The 27,804-nt window shown below is 38.7% G+C and overlaps 1 protein-coding gene across 4 annotated transcripts; it reads right to left on the bottom strand.

The window, feature by feature from the left end:
- Nucleotides 1–219: 219 nt before the first annotated feature.
- Nucleotides 220–27,804, bottom strand: LOC115427230 (centrosome and spindle pole associated protein 1-like). Of its 4 annotated transcripts, XM_030145724.1 has the most exons (29): nt 27,710–27,804; nt 25,827–25,940; nt 25,578–25,647; nt 25,289–25,392; nt 24,424–24,489; nt 22,600–22,892; nt 21,761–21,861; nt 20,705–20,801; nt 19,862–19,919; nt 19,464–19,747; nt 19,268–19,386; nt 18,916–19,057; nt 17,485–17,596; nt 14,163–14,201; nt 12,805–12,952; nt 11,586–11,762; nt 10,357–10,469; nt 9,451–9,600; nt 8,993–9,136; nt 7,339–7,452; nt 6,353–6,419; nt 5,530–5,656; nt 3,613–3,752; nt 3,400–3,528; nt 3,222–3,262; nt 3,037–3,097; nt 1,676–1,779; nt 1,382–1,520; nt 220–1,151 (listed from the first exon to the last, which is right to left on the bottom strand). In XM_030145724.1, exons 1-29 carry the CDS (start codon nt 27,710–27,712, stop codon nt 979–981), a joined length of 3,429 nt encoding a protein of 1,142 aa, XP_030001584.1. In that variant the 5' UTR covers nt 27,713–27,804; the 3' UTR covers nt 220–978. The 4 variants fall into 4 exon arrangements, with proteins under 4 accessions (XP_030001584.1, XP_030001586.1, XP_030001587.1 ...); XM_030145726.1 differs by lacking the exon at nt 14,163–14,201; XM_030145727.1 differs by lacking the exon at nt 14,163–14,201 and having other exon boundaries at nt 11,634–11,762.

Raw genomic sequence — 27,804 nt, 5'->3', positions numbered from 1 at the left:
TTGAAGTTATATAGGGATTTAGAAATAAAATGAAACTATGCTAACCTTTCTACATCAGCAAGAAGTGTCATGCTGATTTTTTTGAGCAATGTCTACTTTCATTTCTTAGAAAAAAAACAGAACAAAAAACATGTACCCTGATATTGAGAAACACCCTATGTCTTAAGGGGAGAGGCAAGGAATTGTCTGCAATTTAATGACTACATAAACTCAGTCAAGTCTTATAAAATAAAATATATTTTATTTAAAACATAATTTAAGCATTAATAAAACACTCATAAACAACACCAATTCTTTAAAATTGACAGGACACTGAGGTTCTGTGATGATGTAAACAATTACTTTGAAAACATTTTCAGCGTCCAGTGAAGTAAACATTGAGCCTATTGTACAGGTACCCTGTGAAAGTATGTAACTTGAATGTCTACAGAACAATGGACTTCCCACTGAGTTCTGACTTCATCAGTGTACTGTAAGTCTGCAGACTGTTTCACAGCTCCTAACAGGAACGCATCAACAAAGGCAGGAAGGACCAAACTAGCACCAAACATGGAGCTGAACAATGATGGGCTCAAATTATAGCAGAATTTGGCTCTAAAAGCATTATGACAATGTAGCTACATGACTAGGTGTTAAAAGATACAGAGAATATGATTTGGTTGTAAATACAACAAAAGTGAAACCTGTATGTCTGAAGATACTTTGTCTTGCAGTAGTAAGGAACAAAGAAAAAAAAAATCCATAATCTGCTCAAAACTGTGAGGGGTTCGTCTTTGCTCGTTCCATTTAGTTTGGCGTAAAAGCTGGTGCAGTTTTTCCACACTCCACAGACACAGATGTAAATGACCTCCACAGGGTACCTGCTGTCCATCTGCAGCGAAACCAGAGGTAAAACGCACATGAGTCAGAGTGGGGGATTCTGGAAGATGATTGGGTGTGTTACGCTGAAGGCACCTCCTTGTCTAAAGTTACAAGGTCCTACGTCATGAGCCTCCCCCTCCTTGTTGGGCGATCTAAACATTTTAGAGTGTCCGATGTTCCTGGTCGCATCCATTGATCTGTAGTAACCGTTTCCACGGAGCTCTGTTGGTTAGGACTGTTCAGAGAAAACTGAGGAGGGGAGGAGTCATCATCAGACACATCCACTGGACCTGAGGAAGAACAGCGTGAAAATACAGTGAGTAAACAAACTTGTGTTACATGTCACAGCATCACGCTGCATTAGTGTTCTAATGAACTCACCAGAAGTTTTTGCATGTGGTTTAGATTTAGAATCAATTCTTTCAACATTCATTTGCTCATTTGAATGACAGCATGATGAACTTTTTCTAATCCACTTTTATCCCCAGATAAAAAAAAGAAGTCAGCAGTGAAGTCATACCTGTGTTGCCACCTCGATTGACAGCCAGCAGACGACCTGTCCTGTCTCGGGTCGACCTCTCCTCATTGTGGTCCTCGTCTTCCTGCCGACTGCTTCCTGCTTGTGGCAGGCCGTCGTCTGGTTGCCCGGTGGGCTGATGCTGGACCACCCAGAGAAAACCAGATAATACAGATTAACAGAAATATCTTTACAAACAGACTCAAATAATATGGTACAGAAAATACTTGAACATGATGTATTGTTCCACAGAACACGACAGGTGTTACATTTGAGACACGTCTTAAAGCAGCACACCTGTGGTCGTTGTTTGGCCAGTCTTCTCCTTTCCCTGGCCGACAGTTGGGGCTTCTTCTCCAACTCTGGGGTGTGAGGTATTGGTAAGGCATCAGCAAGGGGGTCTGAACACACGAAACAACAACAATAGTCCAGGACAAATCAACGAACCACACACTTACAGCCTATTCACACAGGGCTAGTATAACCAGTGGAACTCTGGTAATTTACCGTCCACATCTGTGGTCCATAGCTTGAATTCTCACCATCATCTTCTTTTGAGAGGTCATTCTTATGAGGGACTGAAGTTTGCATCCCAATAAGAGCCTACTGAAATTGCACCAAAAACCATCTAAAACTTTCATTTATCATCGCCAGCACAGCTTCTATTATCCTCAGCAATAATAGACAATTCATCAATAGGATGAGTAAATGCAAAGGAAACAAATGTTGCAAATCCCACCAAATTACAGATGTTAATTTTCATGGGACTAACACCACCACAGGACCTGCAGTCACAGGGCTTTCACACAAGCCCTGTTTGCTCTTTAAGTCCAGTTCGTTTGAGGAGGTGTGAATGTGCAATCAAACTCTGAAGCAGATTAAAGAAGCCAACTCTGGTCCACCTAAAAACCTCAGTCCACTTCAAAGTGAACCAAATGCAGGAAGCACACGACAACATAGCTCCATGTTTTTTTTTTTCCATATGGCAGAAACAGAAGTTGCTCTGTATTAACCAATAGTCAATCTTGTCTTCTCCATCAGTGATTCTTGATGCAGTGCTACCAAAGACAAGGAGGTCTCAGTTTATTTGAGAAAGTCTAATGTGAAAGCAAACTCAGACCAGCTGAATGTTCCAACTGTACCGAGTCTACCAGACTATTAGGTATGAGACTGACTTGAGATTAGTTTGTCCAGAATATTTAATTTGTTTTACTTCTCACCCAAATAACTCCTCTACATTTATCCTTTGTTCATGTGCACTAACAACAGATTTTCTGGTTTAGTAAAAGGGATGTAGGAGAGTTTAGATGGACTTCTATCAAGACCAAAATTATTTAAAGTTTGACTCTATTGGCTCATTTATTTTTTTTATTTTTTTTTTTTAAAGTATTAATACAAATAATTTGTTTGTATACATCAAAACAGAAATGTCACCAAGTGTTGGACTTAATAATGCTGCATCCTGTAATTCCACGTCTGTTGCCTCAGTTATAATGAAAGACCCACATACACTCTCACACACAAACAGTTTCATTCATAACACCTGCAAGCACAAATCCCATTATTACCAGACTGAGTCATGAAAATATACAAGAGGAAAATGTTGCAGATTTTGATTTCAGTAAAAAATCCATACATCTTCATCACAGCATGCTTACCAATAAAAGCACTTTCTGACTCCAGCAGAGAACCTCGTGCAGATCCCCTCATCAAACTCCTCTGCACAACAAACAAAATAAAACTGTTGACATTCCGCTCAGAGTTGATATACAACATACTGTACAAAGAAATGCCAAAACATTTGTTTTAGAGAAATCATTAGAAACATTTGGCTTCAGCTCACCAGGTAATCACTCTGCTGTGGCGGAGATAAGTCGAAGTAGTCTGGAACAGAAGGAGGACAATCCTTACATTCCGGACTGACAAATTAACAACACTACTCACACACAGACACGTCTACAGTGGCTTGATTGAAAATCCCTGTTCTGTAAATCACACTGTTTTAATCCTTGTGCACTGACCATCCTGGACCGTAGACCTCTGACTGTTCATCGGCTGATATGGATCCCTGTAGTCCCGCCTCCTCCAGGTGGACACACCCACATCATCTAGTTTGGGAACCTCACTGGAGCCTACCCTGTAATCCAGATCTGACACACAAACAGTTACATTAACTCTGTTGCAGCACAGTCTCAGCTGTACATGAACATGCTTTGTTTTTTTAAAGGTCTTACCGCTATATTTGAGCTGAAGGGAGTCGTGGATCTGCAGCAGGTTTCTGGGCTCTGTGGTTCTGGAGTTTGGCCTTCGGACCGGAGCCTGGAGCCGCAGCCTGGCCATGTCAAATACATCCACCTGGGGGCGCTCCCGGTGCCTGTGCACACAATACCAGTTAACTACAATACTAATCTGGTTGCAGTTACCGAGTCTTTTATGTAAATAACTTAGATGATACTGTCTTTTTGGGTGTAATATTTATTAAAGCTATACTGTATGATGTGGCATTTTTACACTTTTCTTTTGTCATCTTAAAATGCTACTAATAAGCGCGTATCAAACTAAAATGTAAAAGAAATCCACCAGGTTTTGAAACTCAAAAATGTTTAATTCTCATATATTGCTCATATTTCTGATAAAATTCTGACCAATCATTTTATTCGGTCCGAATGAAATAATTGGCCGAACCTGACTGAGCCTCCTGTCAATCATCCATTACGGCCGTTCAGCATCCAGTTCATTACCGCCGTCTACCTCTGAATCTGACGCTTCACTCACGCTGCTTCTCCTGTCACTGACCACAGTCTACTGTTTAAAGGATGTGAATGGATAGAACTCAAATGCACATGTGGAAGGGAAAAACAGATTTATTAACAGAAACAACAACTAGGGGAACAAACAGGAGTCCGATGAATGAAAGATGAAGATAAAAATCCGGAAGTCAGGTGTACTGGACTAAACAGACTGGTCTGCACAAAGGTCAGGTTTTATGACCGTGGGACTCACACTCGTACATGTACTTGGTGTCACACCATGTAGGCTTATGTAGGACGATAAATGTATGGACTATGAAACTTCAAATGTCCACGGAAAATTTGCGGAGGCCACGCGTTCACAATGCACGTGCCGATCGCCTGGGCACCTCATCAGCTGAAGACACTGACCCAGCGCTGCACAGACCAGACCCTTAAATACAGGGTCTACTGATGGAACAGGAGCCGCAGCAGGTGGATGATGTATCTGATTACTGAGGGAGGGGTCCACAGACATGCCAAAGCGGACCAGACCTCCACCTCCGCCTCCACCACGTGCATCAGTTAAGAGGAAAGCATCAGAGCTCAACGACGCTGAGGGATTTACATGCAGTTCTATTAGGCCGCCCTCCGCGTCAGATTTCGACGCAGAAGGGGTACCCCCCTGCGTCAAACAGTGCCGCTACAGGACTCTGACTGTGCATTTCGATTCGTCGATTTCTGACGACTTGGGATGAGACTGTGTTGCTCAGGCAGGGGGAAGCGGGTGGAGCTTTGGAGGGAGGCGGGTTGTTCATGTTCAAACTTTTACTAAGTGTTGTGAGAAATGCCACATCGGTAGGTATCGCTTTAATGTACTATTTTGGTTGGTATTTGACTGTCATACAAATGGTATAAACCTGTTACTTCATTTACACACAAACAAAGGCATTTATTGACATTGAACCAAAAATCGTACAAGCCGTATTTAACATACATTTTTTAAAAAGTCAAGTAGTTGAGTCAAATCTCAATCAGTGGATAATAGTGTGGAAATACAACATTCCTGATTTATAAAGCTGTTTTCATTCAGAACAATTATTCCAATTATGCAAAGTGAAAGCAGTTTGCCACATAATTGGGATGATTATGGCATAATTCTGACAGTCCTACATGCAGATTAAAATAAACGTAGAAATGATGCCACAGTTGTTTATTTAAAGACTTCTTAACCCTGAAATTCAGGGTCAAACAGTTATGAAATAAGAATAGTGCAACAGCATTTAACCAAGCAAGATTAAATATGCAAACTGTGTTCAGAAAAGTAATCCACGAAGATCAAGTTGTTTGTCAGACACATGCATCTGCATTAAGTGTGTACATTTAGTGCTGCAGGAGCTGTGAGACTTGTTTGAGTCTGACCTGTCACTCAGAGGAGACTCTAGATCCTCCCAGTCTCCCTGCTGTAGTCGGCCCTCCAGACGCTTTTGTTCACTGCGGAGCTGCCGACGCAACGCTGACAGTTCACTGAAAACATCTCGGTGGTCTCCTTTAAACACAGACACAGTTTCTATCTGAACAGGCAGTGTTTAACACTGAAGACTATTCCAACCTTCAAATGACCTGAACAGTCCTTAACACTGAGTCTGTTTACATGCACACCAATACTCTGAACATTATCTGATTTCTGGAGTTATCACATTATTCAAGTGACCATGTAAACAGGATAATCTGATATGCTTCATCAGATAACAGCAGTAATCTGATTCTGAGAAATCAGATTAACACACCTGATTTCTCTCCAATACTCTGTCTTCTTGCATGTATACGGGTTATTCTGATTTATTGTGTTCTTTTACATCTGCGCATGTGTAAACACAATTAAAATCAGAGAAAACGGAAGTTACGTAGTCAAATGGGAACGGAAGACAACAAGAAATTTCAAATCTATGGTCATTATGTACATATGCACTCCAAAAGAAATCTGATAATGTTCTGGAGCGTCTAAACCAGGGTTTTCGATGATTGCATTTCTCAAGTGCATGTAAACACATCAGATTTGATTATTACAATTCTCCGATTACTCCCAGTTAATGGATTTTTATGGTCATGTAAACAGGCTCACTGTTACATTATAAAGACTGCCCGGGACCTGAGGACCCTCACATTCTGCTTCATAAAAAGTCAACTTAAACTTTGGGTTTCAAAACATATATTGCTTCATGTGTGAAATCTGTGGAAGTACCTGAAGCTCGAAGCTGGTTCCTACAAGCAGGGACAGGAGGGGACTGAAGGCCTGACAAAGAACGCTCCTTAAAGACACAGGAAGAAGCCAACAGAGAAACATGACGAACCTTTATTTATACTGAACAAAAATATAAATGCACGACTTTTGTTTTTGCTCCCATTTTTCATGAGCTGAACTGAAAGATCTAAAACTTTTTCTGTGTACACACAAGGTTTATTTCTCTCAAATATTGTTCACAAATCTGTCTAAATTTGTGTTAGTGAACACTTCTTCTTTGCTGAGATAATCCATCCACCTCACAGGTGTGGCATATCAAGATGCTGATTAGACAGCAGGATTGTTGCACAGGTGTGCCTTAGGCAGGCCACAATAAAAAGCCACTCTAAAATGCACAGTTTTATCACACAGCACAATACCACAGATGTCACAAGTTTTGAGGGAATATGCAATTGGCATGCTGACTTCAGGAATCTCCAGCAGAGCTTTTGCCTGTGAATTGAATGTTCATTTCTCTACCATAAGCCATCTCCAAAGGTGTTTCAGAGAATTCATGAAGAAGACTGTGCGAGGAAAATGGTGGTCACACCAAATACTGACTGGTTTTCTGACCCCCCTGGACCACCCAATACAGTAAAAGTGCACATTTTAGAGTGGCCTTTTATTGTGGCCAGCCTAAGTCACACCTGTGCAATAATCATGCTGTCTAATCAGCATCTTGATATGCCACACCTGTGAAGTGGATGGATTATCTCAGCAAAGGACAAAGGAGAAGTGCTCACTAACACAGATTTAGACAAATTTCTGAACAATATTTGAGAGAAATAGGCCTTTTGTGTACATAGAAAAAGTTTTAGATCTTTGCGTTCAGCTCATGAAAAATGGGAGCAAAAACAAAAGTCGTGCATTTATATTTTTATACAGAAAGACACTCATGTTTCAAATATCTACATATTTGTGTTCCTTTGTTTTCGTGTTTGACTTACAGACAGAGGAGCAGTAGAGTGCTGGCTTTCCACAGTGGGGGGTCTTGGAGTGTAGCGGGGTATTCCCTGTTTCTTTTGCAGGGTGGGGATGGGTGGGGAGGGCTCCCTGTGGGCCTAAGGACACAAAGCCAGTACATAACAGTTTTCCAAACTATCATTCATTTACCAGTTGTCCTTGGCAGGTGTTGGAGAGGATAAGGAGCAGCCATGGTGATAAAACAGGGCAGAAAGAATTCATAGTATGTTTTAAACTATAAAACCTGTGTATTCAGTCATGTATCCATTGCATTGAGTCTAGCTGTCCAGTGATGAGCAGGACAACGACAAATGATTACAGTTTCTCATAATTCAAGACTTGTGTGTAGATTTTTTTCACACCATATCTGATATCTGAGTTCAAATCCATGAATGTTTAATATGTAAATAAATGGTTTTACACCCAACTGTTAACATGAAAGTTACATTCTGATCATTCGGTGCGTAGGCGGGTTCTTCACTTGTCTTGGTCAGCTGGGCCAAAAACACTGTGATAAGACAAACAGCAATTTGCCCGTGCATATGGCTTACACTTAATGCCTCCCCCGTGCTGGCGACGATCATTAAGTTTCATCTATGTTTCATTTCCTATTTGGAATCCTTGAGTTCAGGCTTTGTTTTTGGGATCATCAAACCAGCCCCCAGAAAACTTGTATGTATCCACATTCGCCCACCACTCCACATGCCAGCAAAGAAACTTGGACGTTTCAGGTGCAGACGCAGCCCTGTGTAGGAGTCTGCGTTTAGTCGTACACTGTACTTCTCATTTTGCTTTTGACAACATTCAGTAGATTCTGACCTATATGCTGTCTCACAGTGGTCACATTTTGGGTGCTTCTTCCAAATAACGGTAAGAAAAACACTGCTCCTATGATTTAGAAATTCAAAAAAAATTTTTTTAAAGTGACAGTGTGGAAATATATACATTTCCATACTCTCATTTCATTTTTCCCAAACCTACAGTATACACACTGAAAATGTTAAACACTGCAGATGAACCTTGTTCTTATCCTGCCTTCACGTGCTATGGGAATTATGGTAAAGATTAGTTACAAACTCAAAAAAAGGACATGAACACCCCCTCGTGTTGTATATTCCACTGGCAGAGAGCAACGAGGGATTCATTGTGAATGATAAATAATGCTTTTATTAACGTTCTCCTGCTGTTAGCTGATGGTTTTGCACATTTATAGTATATGCAATTTGAAAAAAAAAAAAAAAAAGCTGTAGCAGATGAATTAACACATCCAAAATTGTTTTACCGAAGTTACAGGTCACCATAAATTGTGAGTCAGCCATTTTTCATTTTGCTACAACAACAAAAGCCTGTGAACACAACACAAGTGTAATTTTAAATTCACAAGTGGAAAGGATCATCTTCCTGGTAACACGTGAAAGCAGCATTAGATCAACACTGCAATCACATCCTGCATGTGATCAATAAATACTAATTAAGCTCGAAAATCTATGGAGTGTATATTGCATCATTAATGCTAGAGATTAATTCTTGTATTAACAGATCATTTCTTAAATTGTTCTATGCTATTTTCCTTCTGTAAATGTGAAGTTATGAATGGTTGTTATTTTCTTCATAATTTGACTCCAGTGTGAAACTCACCTCTTCCAGCCGAGCCTGCCTCTCTTTCTCGTACTGTTTCCTAAGTGCTGCATTCTCCCTCTCATCAGCCTCCCTCTTCTTCCTCTCCGCTTCTATCTTCCTCTGTTCAGCCAGCTGAATAAGCTCCTCATTCTTTGCTTTTTGCTAAGAAACAGACAAAAAAGGGCAAAAGCCAAGGTTTATGATAATGACAGGAACAGTGGACCTACATAACCAGGGCCACCAAAAAATGGACCGCACACAAAAGGCTGTTTTTTTATTCGCAATTGGCATTCCGATCAGGTGTGCTGCTTTTTAAGAGGTGGTTTGTGTAGAACACAGAATATGACAGCAGATCAGGAGGTCAGGTCAGTGCAATGACCAGTACTATAATAACATCAAAGATTAAAATGTCCACAAAAAAAGAGTTACAAAGTAGTAAACATGCTGCACTTCGATTTATTTCTTTAGTGCCTCACCTCCAGTTCTTTCCGTTTCTTCTTCTCTTGTTCTTCTTCGTACTCTTTCTGTATACGAGCCCTCTGCTCTGCGAGTCGCTTCTCCTCTTTCTCTTCCTCCAGTCTAGTCCGTTCCCTCTCCTCTGCCTTTTTACAAAGCTTCTCTTCAATCTGAAATCAAATCCGGATTAATGTGTCAACTCACACTTCCCTCTGAATCCCTAAACCCTACTCATTTTAACGAACAGGAACTAAAAAAACATCTTTTTACTTTTGCTCCTTCCATCTTCACACAAATATCTGTACTTTCTACTTATTATCTTTCCAATACAGGCTTGTTTCTTACTGTTAATGCATTGGAAATGCAAAAGACAAATATGACACTAAAAACTTAAGACAAAACACAGACTTGTCGTCTGACTTGATTCAGTTGCATTTTGTTTATTCTGAATGAAGGCAGGGAATAGTTTGAGTTCAGTTGCTGACACTGAGTCACATCAAGTTAAAGCTTTATTTTCAGTTTATAGATTTAATTTTATTTGAAGTTACAAACCGTCTTCACTTCATATTAAAATGTGATGTCCTTCCATGGACTATTTTTAATTTTATACTTGATTTAAGAGGCAGGTTTTATTAACTCCACCTCTTTTTCTTTTTTTGTAAGTTCTTGTAAGTGTGTACTTTTGCCACTTCAAGACACAAAGTCTGTGGCCAATTTCTACTAGCACAAGGAACAAATCTTTCTGACCTTTCACAGTGGCCAGGAAACTTAAATCGATTAGCTGCCACATAACAAGATGGCAGCTTGACATGCCAGCATTTAGCGCGTATCAAATTCCCATGTTGACAAGATAGTTGAAGGAGCGGTTGAACACTGGTGTACACCCAGAGAAAAGGCCGAGTGTCAGCTCTGCTTTGAGATGGTACCTGCTGTTTGAGGTAGGCTTTGTACTTGTCCTGCTCCTGCAGCTGCTGCTGGGTGGGCTGGCTGGCAAACACGTTGCCTCTGGCAAACTGAGGAGTTTGAACGTGGGTGAAACCTGCACAAAACAAACAAGCATGAGAAGAATTCTATTTCAGTAGTAGCTAAGGACATGACTATCTTTAAGGTGACATGGACTTCAACTCTAATGTTGTGGTACTAAAGGCAAATGTTGAGTACAGTAGAACCTCGCAGTACGAGTCCACCAATGTACGAGCTTTAGGAACCACAGCTCGTGAGTATTTTTGTCTTGAAATACGAGTGAAAATCCATAGTACAAGTGAGCTTCATACTAGCTGCCACCAGTCAGCATTGAGATCGCACATGCTCCCCCCAATAGGAGCAGCCTCTGATCGCAGCTGTCCACAAGTATGGACAGTGAAGAAAGTAAAGCCAAAAACCCCAAATTAAGTGAAGTGAGAGAGAAAACACCAGAAACTGTTCTACTGTTTTAATGGAAGGAGATTCTCCTCCCAAACAATAATCCTCCTCATTCCACTGTCTTCCTCGTACACAGATTCTTTCATCTTTAAGAAAAATAAGTTAATAAAATGTAAAGTTTATTTCATTTACATTCTTTTTACCTCCACCAGGAGGTATTATGATCACTTTGCTTTGTGTGTTTGTGTGTTTTGCGTGTGTGTTTGTTTGTTAGCAAGATAACTCAAAAAGTTATGGATGGATTTGGATGAAATTTTCAGGAAATGTTGATACTGGCACAAGGAAGAAATTATTAAATTTTGGTGGTGATCGGGGGGAAGGGGGGGGGCAGATCTGTCTTGGCGGAGGTCTGCGCTCTCCGAGTGCTTTTCTTGTTTACTATGCTTTTATAATTGTTATTTTCTTACTAACTGCACTTTTTCTGTTTGAAAAACTGCTTTTTGGGTGGTTTTAATGCACTGGCATAGATTAATTATATTTCTATTAATTTCAGTAGGGTTAAATTGATTTGTAAAACAAGTGAATCGCAAAATGAGCTCAGTCATGGAACAAATTAAACTTGTACTGTGAGGTTCTACTGTAATCTGAAAATTATGAAGCTGGCTATATATTTCTGTATCTTTGTCTTTTACTTCTATGCAAATTGTTTAAAAAATACATATTTCTATTCCTGTTACCAAAAAAAAAAACTCTGTATGACAGTGTCAAGATAAGGAAAAAGGATCTTCAGTACCAGCAAGCCTGTCAATAGAGTCATGGACACTGCACTCTGCAACAGTACCAGAGACCCTTTCGTTGGGATCGGGCTGCTCGGGGCGCTGTGCTGTCATGGCGGCTGTTGCCCTCCTCTGCCACTGCTCTGGGTTACTGTAGGCCTCCTCATTCTGTTTGTGCATCTGGTTGAGGTCAGCTGGCCAAACACAACAAGGAGAAAGTTCAGTCAAGGACATGAGGGTCAATGGAGTCATGTTTTAATGAGTCAGTGAGTAATCATTAATGGGTTCTTATTGGTGAGGATGCACATTATAACCACCCCTCTAAGGCCCTTGTTAGAGGCAGGGCATTAAGTGCTACAAACTACTACACTTCTACTATAAGCGACAAAAAAGAAGAAGCTCATTCTGAACTACTATAGAAACACAGTGGTACACAACAGTGGACTCTGAAATGTGATAGTAAATATTAAAGGCTCCTTCTAAGGTAGCAAAGATGCAAAATCTCTTATTTGCAGCTGATTATACACTAATAAAACCATAATTATTAATATTAAATTCTATTTGTGCAAAACATGACCTTAAATTCTATTCAGTGATCCTTCAAAAGGACCATCATAAATAAGAGTAGAGAGAGACATAATTCCCTCAAATTAGTTCTGATCCAGAAATCCTGAAATCAGACATTTGTTGATACCAAAGATACCAGTACCAAAGCTCTTTCTACCATAACACAATAATTCTCATTAAAAAAGCAAGAATACATATCTACTTATATTTATATGAAAAGATAAGACATATGCCAGAGTCTGACTTGAACCTGACATGATGTGATCAGGTGATGGTTTAGATGATGCCTCTCTGTTAGAGGTGTGAGCTGTAGTGTTCAGTTACAGAATGATGCATACTTTACCTCAGATGTTTTTGGCCGAGTGCTCATAATGCCAGAAAATGACACATAACCCAAAATCTACAAAGTTTCATTTTGGAAAGTCTTCTATGAAGACACACAGCTAGGGAGTTATGGACAGCAAATATGGTGTGATGTTTATCATTTAAATGGTAGAGGTACAGAAAGAAGCCAGAGTAGCTGTCTTGATGCTCTTGGTTCTGCAGACATGTGCTATGCAGATACAGTACAGTATATCTGGACCTGACACATTTTTTGATCGGTGGTATTCATTGTTTCTCATTTTAAAAAAATAAAATAAAACAAAATAATGGAAACCGTCGACTTACCAATGAGTTTTCCAGTGCTGTCTCTGAGGGGGGCTCCTCCTCCGCCTCGACCCCAGGGCTGGTGGTTCTTCATGTCAGCTTCCAGCTGGGCCTCGTACCGCTCCTTCTCTTCCCTCTCCAGACGCCTCCGCTCCTGTTGCTCCTGAATCTTCATTACAGTATTTTTCCATTACTTTGAATGAATTATATTCAACAATAAACTCTGCAAAAGCTATTTTTTCTTCCCACCACTAGAAACATACTATTAACAGAGAAATGAAACACTCCAATTCCGGTGATTAATAATGGATGTGTTTTCCAACAAACAAACACTTCATACCTGTCAGGATACAAAAATACCAAATGCACTGGTCTGTGATTAAGAGTAACATTTAATCATTGAGCAAAGCTCATGTCATGAGACAATTAGTCTAAAAGGAAACTAGTAACATTTTAAAAGCCTGCCAGAAGGGTGAAACAAGAATCAGGACCCTATACTAATACCACATACCAATACCCTTGCCCCACTGCGCAACACTTTGCCCCTCCTGCTCAGAGATGCCCTGCCTAGTCAGGGATTAATTTAGAATTTTGAATTAAAGATAATTATAAACTATAATAAACTAAATTATTGTCCTTTGAGTTGTTCGGTCCAACCAAGACAAATATTATTCTGCCCAAGTCTTAACTTTCAATGTGATTGCACTTTGTCTGACGAATTGAGTGAATAATCTTCAAGAAATCAGTTGGACTAATTTTCTGAGTTCAAATTTTTAACATGTGTAAAAAAAAAAAAAAATATAATACAATAAATGAAATTCAACCATTTAACTTGGCACCTGTCCTCTCCTGATGGTAAAGAAAATTTGTGTCAAATTTGAAAACAATTGTGTGAAGAGTCTTGGAGCTATTGGTTGGAAAAAAATCTCTGATGGACAAACAGAATTCCTGGTATTACTATATAACGCTGCCCTATGGGTGAGCGGGGGTATAAAAGCTGACACTGTCTGAAATACCCCAAATAGCATGTAGACAGCACGAACAGAGGAATTAAGGTTCTACATCACAACCATAACAAGCAGCCAGGCATAGCAGTGAGGAGGGAGGAGCTACCTGAGAACCATTCCATTGAACCAGTGGGGATCATATGCTCTAACGAAGTACTCTGTAGAAAAGCAAGCTAAGGGGAGAGGAGGAAGGGATTCTTGTAGCTTCACGATAATTGAGTAAGGAACAACGGGGGATGGGGTTAAGGTCGCTCTGGGACATGAAATAACACTTTAATGTGGGGAGATCTCACAGCCACTAATCTACAGCCAGCTGAATCCCAATATAATGAGGATCTGAGGGTGTAGCTGTCACAACTACATTCATTTTACCTTGTTGTAAAGTTCGCTGCTCTCTCTCCTGGAAGCTTCCTGCCAACATATCACACACCGGGATGTAATAAATCTATATCCACTTTAATTTGTTGTCCCCGCTGTTGCACACTGCAGTGTTTTGAATATATTTATGTCAAAAAGCTTAGTCTTTAACTTTGTATGTAGGTGAAACAAGTGGTATTTCACTGTAAAGGAGGACATAATAAAATGGTTCTTAAATGGTTATACCTTAGTGTTATTCTTTCTGAGATTATCAGTAAAGTTTAACCTCACATCTATCAACATTTAGCTCGGTTTCCTCTTCAAGTTCTGACCTGACATTTTATCAGGATTTATTCTAATCAAAATAGTGAGTATCTGATATATTATCTTGGTGAGAATTGATTTTAAAAACATCATATTTTGACAACCCCTTGAGTCTACTTGCTGGATAATTATCATAAATACAGAAAATGTGCAAAAGTTTTAGGCAGTCTTTAGATTTGTTATCTTTGCAGCGTTAAAATAAACATGCATATTTATTTCTCAGTCTCTTTTCGTAGATACAACAAGAAAATACTGGAAATATGTGCACAGCCTTAAAAGACACACACAAAAAAACAGAACTAAATGGGTTCTACAGTTTAAAGTCAGTATTTAGTGTGACCCCTGACCCCATGACAACAAGCAGCAAAAACCATTAGAAACACCTGGCATGTGTTGAATGAAATCTGGAATAAAAAAAAAAAAAAAATCAGAAAGTGAATGCAAAAAAATTTTCATATTGTCTGAAAATGAAAATGATTGAAGACGTGTTAAGTGTAAAAGGAAGGTCACACTAAATACGACCACTCTGGTTTATAGAAGCTGTATTTTTCACTGAAACTTTTGTTTTTATTGCTGTACATACTACAGTAAAGTATGTACAGTCAGGGGTCACACTAAATACTGACTTTAACCTTTTGAATCCATTAAGTTCTGTTTTTTTTGTCTGTCTTTTAAGGCTGTGCACATATTTCCTGTATTTTCTTGCTGTATCTGAAGAAAAGAGATTGAGAAATAAATATGCATGTTCATTTCAACGCTGCATAGACAACAAATCTGAACGCCACCTAAAACATTTGCACAGTACTGTACATACTTTACTTCCGACACTGATGGAAAATATGAATTAGACTTTTTTGACATTTTTGCACTGCAAATAATGCAAATCATACATGACTTCGAACGGACTTTTAAAAGAATTTTCAGAAGGAAGCCTTGCAGAGTCACTAATTACATGACTGTAGCTTAGAGATTCGTTATTACTCATGTTCATTTTTTTCCCTTCTTTTTTGATTGAGTTTAAGCTTCTACATCATCAGATTTGAGGATCTAGTAAAAAAAAAAAAAAAAAAAAAAAAGTTTGCATTATACTGATTTTTGATGCAGGAATAAAAATAGAACAGATTTTGGGTTTTAAATTACAACAACCCACTCTTCCACTTTTGTTAAAAGATCTTCCTGACGATTTGACAATAAATGACAAATACCTCCTAAAAATTTTTGGTGCTGCAGCAAAAAAAAACACAATCGCTCAAAGGTGGCTTCAACTTGAGCCACCGGTGCTGGAGGACTGGATGAAAGCAGTGGATGAAATTCACAGGATGGAGAGATTAACATGTATGCTGAGGCTGCAAACTGATCTATACATGAGAAGGTGGAACAAATGGGTTAGTTTCTTTAAAGACAATTAATGTGTGGTTTGTCATGTAGTCCTGAGAGTGTTGTGTGAACTGCTGCACAAATTTGATTATATAACTTGATTACTGTTGCAAGACTGTAAATTACTATCTCTGCTTTTGGATTGAAAGTATTATCTATCGCCGAATGTTGTTTGTTAAGTTTTGTGTAAAAAAAAATGTTAAAATAACAAATAAAAATTAAGTGTCAAATATACTGATTTGGGGTTTGGCTTCTTAAGTCCAAATAAGTAAAGTAAAATATACTGGAGATGTAACAAGTAATTTAAACAACCAAACTAACCAAAAAGATCAAAGCAGAGGGCAACCTCATATGTAAATTACTGTCTTTTCATCATTCCAGCTTTACAGATACAACACACATCAAACTGGATTATGCTATATTTTTGTTTAAATCCAGCATCTGCTCTTATGGATTTTATTTATAACGTTTGCTGTTTCTTGTTATTAAAACTTTGGTTGGAACAAAAGTTAAGAAGCACTGTCTTCAGAGTTTTATAACCATCTCACAACAAATGATCCCCAAAGACGGGAGGCCCAGGTCCATCAAAACTCTCATGAATTTGTTTTATTATTTTGACACTAAAAGCATGTCTGTGATATAGAAAATGCTTGAAAAGTTGCCTGCTGTACAGCTGATTTAACCTGATGAAACAGTAAAACTCTACTGTACCCTGTGCTTCTGTAGTGCTCTGGAGAGAATAAATAAGCCGGAAATAATCCTTTGAAAACTGGGGATTGTCTATGATTAACAGAGTCATGTGTTGAGAAATATTTATTTTACATAGGCCAAACACCAATGCAACAAAGGGAATTTTACAGAGTGTGTTGCATCATGGTTCGTTGTTGATTTAATGTGGCTGCTATATTATATGGCTGATTCTTCAGGGTCTGAGCTCAAAGTGTTAGACAAGTATTACATCAATATGAAGCCAAAAGGCTGCCGTTTTTGCGCATTAAATAAGTCTTAATCCCCAAATTAAGTCTGACTACCAATCAAATGCATAGATATGACATCAAATATGTACTGCTGATTTATCCATAGAGAGATGTGCAACTGGCATGAATTAAAATACAGTATAGAAAGAGCATTTATTAACTTTTACACTACAGTCAGACAAAAGAGGGGAAACTTATCCAAAATATCTCTCTTTCACCAACTGATTTTTTTCATGAATATGTAGATTCTGATTAAAATAAATTTTGTAATCATCTGTACAACAAACATGTCTGTCTCTGTATGTTTCATATTCCACTGCTGCAGGCTTTTCATTAATCTAACAGTGAGCAGTTCAGACGTGTACCATACTCAATGTGAATCCTTGTTTAATTGTATTTGAGTGCTTGTTTAATGGTCATTGGATTAATAGAGGGTGATGCATGTCTACAGTAAAAGGGGCTAAAGGTTACACTGACTATAATTATATGGACTGTCAATTACAATTAGATGTGTCGTGCAGCAGTAGACTTTATAATAATGTCAATGAAGTGCATTTGAAAATAACACTGTAATTCTACATGTCCATAATGTTTGGGGCCTAATTGATAAATAAAGTGCTGTGAAAAAGCAGACTGCCAATGGGTTAAGGTCTGGGTACCTGTTGTTTAAGAGCTTCTCTGTAACTCAGGATCCTCTCCCTGGCTGACCTGGATCTCTCTGGAGGGAAGAGTCCAGGTCCTGGGTCTGCAGTAGCAGTCTCATTGCTGGACCTGTGAGAAGAAACAGAATCACATTGCACAAATCAGGCCATGACTTGTTACATCACTTTCAGCTCTACCAAATAAAAGCAGTAATTTATAGTTCCATTCTGCAGTGTAACTGGAGTTTCATAGCTTTATTCTCTTACAATACATGACTTAAGTAGGTCACTGAGAGAGAATTCTTTTCACCTACTTATTATGGGTTTTGGCCAAAAAAAAAAATCGAAATGAGCCAGCCTACATAAACAATAATAACATCACTATAATGATTAATAAGATGTCAGTGCACCTGCTCTGCATGGTCGACCTGCTGGGTTTAGGTGGGTCAGACCAAAAAGAGGCAAAGCAGCATCCTGGCAAAGTGATGAATAATGCACTGAAATTTTGTATGGAAAAGTCTATTCTGTGGTTACTGGTCTATTCCCCTTTCTGTGTCACTCTCTAAGACACATAACAATGGAGGATGCAGGTGTTGAGCCCTGGGTGTGCATAATCTGAATTACCAAATCACAAAGCATTCATGTGGTGGGCTCACTGCCCCACAGCCCTCTCAAGCTTAATCAGTCAGACAAGTTTGTAGAGCTTGGGTTAAAGTAAAAGAGAAATAAAGAAAAAAAAAAAGATGCTAGTGTTTGTTAGGTTACAGCGTTAGTTTTTTTTTTTTTTTTTTTTGAGAACTGAAACTGTGATATAAATTAAATCTTAGAACAAAATGTCAAGTACCAGGTACCCATAAAACTATTTTAAATCCAGTTCTAGGTAACTGTACCAAGTAACACGAGCAGTGATCTAGGTCTGAAGTTTGCTTATTGATAATAGGGGTAGAGTAAGAGTTTCTGAAGGATTAGTGTGGAAGAAGAGTATTCAGAGGCAGATGGTGCACCTCTTATCATGTGATCTTCTTCCATGCCCATTCTAACATTCAAAGTATTTCTGAAACTTTGGCAAAATGCTCGAGTGGACGAGGATCATTTTCACCACACAGTCTCTCCATAACATCTTGCTGGTTTGTTGTTGTCAATGGCTCTAGAAACATGTTTATTATTCAATTTGCACTTTTTCTTTTTGCACTTGAGCATTTCAGGTCTGAGGCTTATACATTTTTATGGTATACATTTAGTAAATACTAGCAGTAAATAATAATTACCATTTACATTATGAATCTTTACTTAATATACAATAGAAATAAAAAGATACTTTTGTGATATGAACATTTAACCAAGGAATCAACAGAATTCAATCACCAGCTTCAGTATTTGGGTAAATGCCAGTTGGGGGGGTCATGTTCAGCATCACTAGTAGGGTTATTAAGACAAACGGATATTTACTGTATTGGAGGCTCAGGATAGCTGCTTCCACTGTGCTGGCTGTGAGGGCTGTGATGACCAAACTGGCTGGAAAGACCGCCCCCTGGTGGTGAGTTCCAGTAGGACATTGGAAGGCCAACACCAGGAACAGCCAGATGGCCATCTGGGTGAAAAACATTTACACATGAAAAATTGCAATAATGAGATGTACAGTTGTCTGTCACACAGTAAAGCATGAGCCTTGTTACTGTGTTCCTTTGCTTCTGTTCTGCTTCATGTACTAACATATGCTGGTTCATTAGGACATTACTAACATTTGTCTGTGGAAATAAACATCTTTTAAGTGCATCTTAACAGTGAGATGAATGCTTACAATAGGACGTGTGTGGGTCAAGGTGGTTTCTGCTGTAGTAGTGATGAGGAGGCTCTCCATATGGGCTCCTGTAGGCTTCACTGAGTGTGGAAGGTGGATGGGGATGAAACAGAGGGAGTCTGGAAACATAAAGGAGGAGCTCAAATAATTCATTATATTTTATTTAAACTCTTGTGCTTTAAATGTGAAATCCTACCTTGGAGTGTCCATGGCTCTAGGGAATGATGCGGCAATGGGCTGGTGGGTGGGAAACACACCGCCTCCACCTAAACCCAGAGCAGCACTGTAGTCCAGCAGAGGGGACTGGAAGGCCACACGGGGATGCTCAGGAGGAGGGGGAGGTGTCACTTTTTCTCTGATGCCATTCTTCTCAATAATTGGAACAGCTCTAGGTGGTGAGTCACTCTCTGCAGTAGCTGTGGGTTCCAAAACCTGAGGGTCTTTTCTCCTGCTCAGTCCAAACTGCCGGATTCGGTCTGGCTGTTTGTGCCATTAGAAGAAGAACAAGATGAGTGTATTAGACTTATCTATGCAGGATGAATGACTGGCACTGCCACTGTAGATGATCATATAACACAGGTATTTGACACTAACCGGTTTCTCAGGATCATTTGCTCCAGTAGCAGCAACCTTCAGTTCCAAATCTCTCTCCCTGCAACAAACATGTATATTATAGTATGTACACAAAACATGTCAATTACCTCCAATGTAAATACAAGAGGTCAGCTCAGTTCAGTTCAGGTCAGAGTCAGGTTCAGTTTTATCGGCGAGTACAATAATACTTTGAAGCAAGACAAACCTGCAATTCATCAGCTTATTCATAGAACCAAATCATCTGCCCTTTCATCCCTTCCTTTCCCCAAAAAAAATGTTTTATTTGAAAATGCATTACGCATGTCTGAATATGACAATAATTCATTTTATTTTACCTGTTGAACTGAAAGTCTAAATCTACTTCTACTTATACAGATACATTTAAAACACTGAACATCATCCTCAAAGTAATTAATCAAGCCGTGGACCTATTGTAAAAAAAAAAATATTTCAAAAATTAATTAAATAAAATTAAAAGACTTCTGTTTTCTCTCAAAGTTTATATTTTTGTATTTTTATATTATTTTATATTTTTGTGGTCAAACTGAGTAATCAGTCTATTTCTAGTGAACACCGGCTCTGTGTTTTGCTTGACAAAGAACATGATCACTGACATTTAGTGAGTGTTGCAGCTGTTACCATTTATTATGATGAGCATTTGGCTTCAATGAAGCATCTGTCATACAGCTCTGTCTGAAAACAAGGTTCAACACCTTTGAGGTTTAAAACTTGTGTACAGTTGCAGTCATTGCAGGTTGCTTTAGAGGAGTGTCAGTTACCTGCCTTTAAACATTATTTATAAACTACTCTGCTCCTCTGCAGACCAGGACCACTACCATGTACCTTTTCTTATTTCTGTGCTGTTCAGCTATTTGCTCCTGCAGCTCCTGTCTGTACCGCTCCTTCCTCTTCTTTAAGGCCTCTTCTGTGTTGGCTGTTCCTGGAAAAGAACATGAACTATTTCCTCAAGACGTTTTGACCACATGTGCTGTACATAAAGGGTATCCCCACAGCTGTTACTTCAGTATTCCCCATCAGTGACACAGACTGTGGTGGCCTGCCATAGTGTATTTTGTCCCAGTACAGTCTCCTGTGCTGAAAATATTAAGGCAATAGCTACTGCCACAGTACTGTGGCACAAAATATTGGTTTGTCTATTGCCACAGACCAATCAAATGTTAGCATTTGCACTAGAGCCAATCATGGATACTGTTACATGAACTCATTTGCCTCTTGTTTTTTTTTTTTTTTTTTTTTTTTTTTTTTACTTATTAACCTCTTGTTGTCACAGTACTGTGGTAATATATGGCGTATACTTCAGATCATTCTTCTGTGCATTTCGTTACCACAGTACTGTGGCAATTGATGGAAGAAACAACAAATTAGTGATAGTAAATAGTATAGAATAGGAATTATTATGTTATTTTATGGTGCTCTTTGCTCTGGAGGCTGGAGAAGGTGGGCAGAGCTACATGTTAGATAGATGTGGTAGTGTGCTGTATGACTTCTCAGTTCTGTGTCAGTTCTGTGTCAGTTCAGTGCTGTGGTCCTGTGGAATTCTGCACTCTGAACGTTGTCCCAGTGGCTGATTTATATCAATGTCGGATTTACCTACAGGTGCTGTGCATGCAAGCAGAAGTGAAAGTTAATTATCATGGTAACAAAAACACTCAAAGTCATGTAGTAATTTAACAGTCTTCGTTAATATCATACAGGGTTGCCAACATGCTTTGAGCTCTCATCTAATCTCATGTTTCATTTAATTTTAATTGAATAAAAAATTAACGAATGCAAACAAGTTAAAAGGTAAATTAGAAAAGGTAATGATGGATGAATCTCTCCTGGGTTCATTTGAGTTTTTTAACAAACTGTCAGATGGGAAAAAAAAAACCTTCTAACCAATTATAAGGCCGGTGGCAAACTCGACATCCTCATTTTTGGTCAGTGCTCTGTTTCTCCTGCCCTCTCTGGCTGCGCCTCGAGTGTTGTCCCTCTTCCCCCTGAGATCAGCCAAAGAACAAGTATAAATGAAGACAAACAACTCAGCCATTTTATGCATGTCAAACAAACTTACAAAATTAAAAGACAAAGTAAAGCCCAGCTCAGACCAAATGTTCCCAATGACAGAAGCTGAAAACTGGCACACCATTGCATCCAGATGAGAGGTTTTTTGCTAATGTAATTTGTAGAATCATAAAATATGAATGAGGGTAGTGATAGTGAGCTGTCTACTATGGCTGTGTTTCTAGTATTGGTGAAAACATAACAAGATAGGGTCAGCAATTTCTACCATTTATTCCTAAAGCAGTTGTGTTGTTTAGACTTGGTATCACTGTCTAATATGGAAAGAAAAAAAATAAACTAATGAGACAGCGTTTCACCAAGTGAAGCATAGGTAATACTGATGCGCCACTTGGTGACAGTTGAGCTACGGCTCATATATAGTGAAAAAAAGAACACCCCCACACACTATGAAGGCATCACATTCTAAAATTAGCCATTGGAGATTTGACAAGTTGCATCACAGGCAACAGCATCACCGAGTCTGAGTCAAGCTGAGACAAGCCCCTTCACACCACTGCAATTTTCACCTGCAAAGTCCTAAAAGGATTGAATCTCTGGACAAATCTTGGAACTGAGCTGGGTTTAAGACAGGTTATGCATTTGACACAAACAACAATAAAAATATTAGACACAGTAAAATGAGATAGTTTTGTTGGAACACAGTTTGCACTTACCTGCCATCAGTCTTATAGGTTCGTCTCTCAGCCCCTATGTGCCTGTGTGTCCTTCTGTCCATAAGCTCAAGCTCCTCATCCTCCTCTGACTCCTGGTCCACTGGCCTCCCCAGCCTGTCGTGGTGCCTGGAAGACAGCGACAGCCGGTCCTCTTCGTCCTCAGGTGAACATGTCTTGGCCTCTCTCAGAGTCCTGTACAAGCCCCTGCTGTCCTCTGTCAAAGTGGCTGCATCCCGCCGGGAGGGTGGCCGCTGCTTGGGAATAAATGTTGCCTGGCTTTCAGAAGGGTGCTGCTGTTTGAGTAAACATAACGGAAAATCACCTGCTGTCAGTTTAACAAGGCCATTAACGTATCATTTAAAACAAAACTTTTTCAAGTTATCAACTGCATGTCTTCCAATTTAGATACAACAACTCCAGACAGAATAAAGGGTTAGTATTTGTCTCTACCTGTGTCATATTCTTTGTGAATGGTGTATGTTGTGAATTGAATCTAAGGCTATATTCACACTACAGGCAAAAGTTGCTCGAATCTTTTCTGCCTTTGTTACCCACATTTGATTTTTTTTTTTAGGACAGTTTATGAACAGCACAAGTCTGATTTTTTCATATCAGACCCAGGCCCCTTTCATATGTGGTCCTAAATCGGCTGCATATCTTATGTTCTGCAATGTTATTTCAGTTTGAACAGTCACTTCAGATGAATTTTACATAACTGTAATGTGACAGAAGTTACAATTCTGCACTAGAAGAGGCAGGACCCTGGAAAGTCTACTTCTGTGTATGTGGGTCACTTCAGGGCCATAGACTGTTCTCAGGTGTCTGATAGCAGTCGCATTTCATAATGTGAAGAACCACACAAAAAAATACCAGATTTCTGCAAAAATCTGACTTGAGCATTGAGACTTACAATATGAACATAGCCTAAGTGACTGTCGGTCCTGACATATTAGTCCAGGTGAGTAGCTCAGGAACTGTCTGATGCTGTCTGAACTATATGTATCCATTTTCTAATACATTATGCAGGGATGCACAACATGGTGAAAAAGTTATATTGCAATGTTTGTGGAATGTGAGTCTACTTGTTTGATTACTGAGGAAAATGCACACATTGCAGATAATTTTCCCCACAGTGTTTGCATATTTTATTATATTTCCAAAGTACCACTCACTGCTCTGTGTTGCCAAATCCAAAATATCACCACACACACACAGTCAAACAAACACAGGCCAGTTAAATTGCAGCCTTTTTTGATTATATAATTGCACAGTCTAAAGCAATTTGATAAATTGCACAGCTCTGATAATATGTGGGTATATTTCTACACAAATGACACATCACTACTCTGTACATCCAAAAAAAAAAAAAAAAAAAAAACACCCAAACAACAAAAACATTTCCCTCCTTTGAGGCTCTTTTTAAGGTTTCTTCCATTTTTCCCTTCACTCAAATTTCTTTTGTGGAAGAGTATTTTTTCCTTGATTCTAGGGTGAAAAGGACAGAAGATGTTGTATACTGAACAGCATAATCTGACCTGTCACATGTATCATGTTCCAATCAACTCACATCAGTCACTTACCCATCGACTCCCTATGAGCCTGATACTGATTGAGATGTAACAAACTGTTGACACTATAAGACCCTTGGCTATGGACATGTGTCCTCCTTAAAACTCACTCATATATGGCTTTTTCTCTTTTCTTTCTTACTTCTACCTACATTTAAAAAAAAAAAATCACTAGTTTTGACCTTGTTTTTACAGCAGTTTTTAACAATGTTGCAAAAAGTATTGTCATCATTGTTATAACTGTTGAGACATTTACCTTGACAGATCTCCTGTTATTAAGGTGAATTAATGGTCCAAGCTCTACAGGGTCAAAGCCAGTTTTCTGTAAAATAAAATGTGGTTGAAACAGTGATCTTTTTTCTCCCTAAAACACAATGAAACAAACAAAACAGTAAAAATTCAATACTATGACTAAAGTTAGAATAAAAATTGTAGCTTTATCCCAATCTGTGGACTGGATCCTTATATGTAAATATCCTGGACATATTTGTGAATATCAACTGAAACAGTTGATCAGTACAACTGTGACAATGAACCCAACTGTGTCCTTTGGGACAGTCATGAAGTCAAAAGTATGACACTGTGATCTGTAGTGAAAGCAGGGGGCAAGTGGAGGAAAATGTAGAAATGTGTAGGGAGGAGTACATCAGGGGGACAGCTCTGGTTAGACATTTTGGGGACAAAGAGAGAGGCCAGGGTGAGATGGTTAGGACATCCACAGAGCAGGGATAGTGAGTGGAAGGATGATGAAAATGGCACTACTAGACAGGAAGCAAAGAGGAAGACCAAAGAGGTGGATGTGGCGAAGAAGGACATGCAGGTAGTTGATGTGAAAGAATAAGATGCAGGGGACAGGGTCAGATGGAAGCAGGTAATTTGCTGTAGCGATCCCTCAAGGGAGCAGCCGAAAGTAGTAGAAGTAGTAGTAGATGAATTCAAAAGCCTGGAAAATACATCATGATCATAATTTCTAGAATTGCAGTACAGCTCCTCTACTTTGTAATGTGCCGAAAATACTAACAGCTATAATAGCAAATACATTTCAAACCTTGAGATGAGTCATTTTGACTTTATTTTAAGAATTTAATTAAAAACTGGAAAAAAGTCTGCAAGAGAGTCACCTGAGCCATGTATCGTCTATAATCCATTCGGAGCTCATGCTGCAGCCTCTGCTTCTTCTTCTCATACTCCACACCGAGGGGTAAACCCACACTGCAGCTGTCCTCTGACAAAACACATGCATTCATATTTAATGGACACACATGGTTAAGAGGCCCATGCCAAAACCAAAAATATGTTTAGCCAAAGAATCACCATTAAATGTACTTGGGAGAGATTTTATTGTCATATAAAAAATGGATTTCCCCCCTGGGAACAAATAGGGTTTATTTGTATCCATAAGAAGTATACCTTTTCCTTGTGACTTGTTAGGAGGGATGTTCTCTTTGACTGTGGACACATAGGTTCTGTAGGGCTTTCTCTGCAAGACAAAGTAAATGAAATGAATAGAGAGATATGCATAATTGGATTATTTTATAGAACCACACTTCTGTCAAACTTCTACTTCGTTTACAAGGTGTGCTATGTTCATGGACACTACGGTGCTGGTGCTATGAACCACACTTAAGTAGAATCAGGGACTAAGCAGTTTTCATTCACCTGTATTTCCATGTATGGAGGGTCTTGCTCTAAGTTGGCTTTGTCTTCTGCCACTCTTGCCTTCCGTTCTCTGATGAAGTTATCCAGCTCGTCATCCATCTCCAAATAACCCCGCTGAGAAGATAAGATGCCATACTCACAGTGACATGCTGTTTCTCAGAGACCTCACAATAGAACAAATGCAACAGTAAAAATAAAGAACGGAATATCTGAGACTGGCCAGGACTGAGAAGTATCTCAGTCAGAGCAAAGGGGATGTTAGATCAAAAATCACTTCAGATTCTGTATAATTCATTGATCTTACCCTACTGAAGTTACGGTTTGGAGGTACAGGGAAATACATACACAAGTTCATTAGAAAGACTTTTTATACTGCAAAAAAGAACAATAAGAATCGTTCACAAAGTTGGTTTTCGTGAACACACAAATCCAGTATTTTTACAATCTAAAACTTTAAAACTCATTGACCTTGTGGAATTCAAAACTATTCAAATAATGTACAAAGCAAAGAAAAACTTACTGCCGGGCAATATTCAAGAAATGTTTTGTGAAAGAGAGGGAGGCTATGATTTAAGGGGAAAGTTAAATTTAAAGATTCATAAAGTGCGCACTATGTTAAAAAATTTCTGTATTACCATCTGTGGAGTAAAATTGTGGAACAAATTGTGTGTGGAGATGAAACAAACATCAAACATAATTCAGTTTTAAAAAAGATATAAAGAATTGATTCTTGAGAGGTACAGTATTTAATAACGACAATGAGGCCTGTTTGTTTATGGAAGACGTTGTACTGAAAAATATGCTGTAATTATTGAAGAAAATGGTTGAATTGTTGAGTCTGTTTGTATGACTGTACTGACTTGAACATTTTGTTGTGTGTAATTCAGTTACTGCATTTTATTTGTTGTGTTTTGATGCTAAAATTAGGAAAATAGTATTGTTTGATTCTTGTCTTCTTCTTGATAAGTTAGTGATGTAGGTGTAAAAGCACTGAGGGGTAGGATTAAATAAGTTTATACTTCTTCCTACTCCTTTTCGACCATGCAAAGTTCAGACTTGTATGTGCCTGGAGATAGATTGTGTCCATTTAAATGTTTTATTTTCTTGTATTTTGTTTCTTTGCATGTTCGAAATAAATAAAGAAAAGAAAGAAAAAAGAAACCTCACATTTACTAGACACACAGACATAGATAGATAGATAGATAGATAGATAGATAGATAGATAGATAGATAGATAGATAGATAGATAGATAGATAGATAGATAGATAGATGAGGATCAAGTCAACAAATACTTTGGTTAGACACTTCCAATTACTTAGTTACTTGGGAATTTTTCATGAATCTAATGATAATGAACTCGAGAAAAGTTGTGGTCCCCCTAGCTGCCTCCAGGCGTAGTGGTTAACAGTTAAATAGCGATTAAGAATCAATTCAACACCAAATTAGGTATCTATTTAATATTAATTACACCGTTTTAGAATTAGGTTTCTTATCTATATGTATAGGGGTACTGTTTCTTTAATTTCCGTTGTCAAGCAACCAAGATGAGTGTGATAGCGTCACATTCCTTACAGATAGCGTTAACCTAGCTTACAGTATTAACACTAAAATTACTTTAAACTATTCGTAATTTTCATGTCCGATAAGAATTAGGGAACAACAATATTATAACGAACCACTGAGGGGCCAATGGGTCTAAAATAACCGACAGTTCACATTGGTTAGCTTGTTAGCTATAAGTGAAAGAAAACATAAAACCCACAAGAACAGCACTGAACAAGAAAAGCTAGCTAACATTGACTCGACTGTGGCCCTGGACAGGATAGCGTTGTCTGTCAAAGCAAACTGTCAGTCTGATTTTCTTAAATTAAACAAAGCTTACCATTGAGCAGGTTATGAGCCGCCGGATAAGGTAATGTTTGCTAGCTTGCAAATGTTGGCGGTGCCTTCTTCTGTAATCCCAATACCACCGCTGAA

This window comes from Sphaeramia orbicularis, chromosome 10 (genome assembly GCF_902148855.1).
Source record: "Sphaeramia orbicularis chromosome 10, fSphaOr1.1, whole genome shotgun sequence".
Classification (NCBI taxonomy): Eukaryota; Metazoa; Chordata; class Actinopteri; order Kurtiformes; family Apogonidae; genus Sphaeramia; species Sphaeramia orbicularis.
This window is presented reverse-complemented; position numbering and strand designations above follow the sequence as displayed.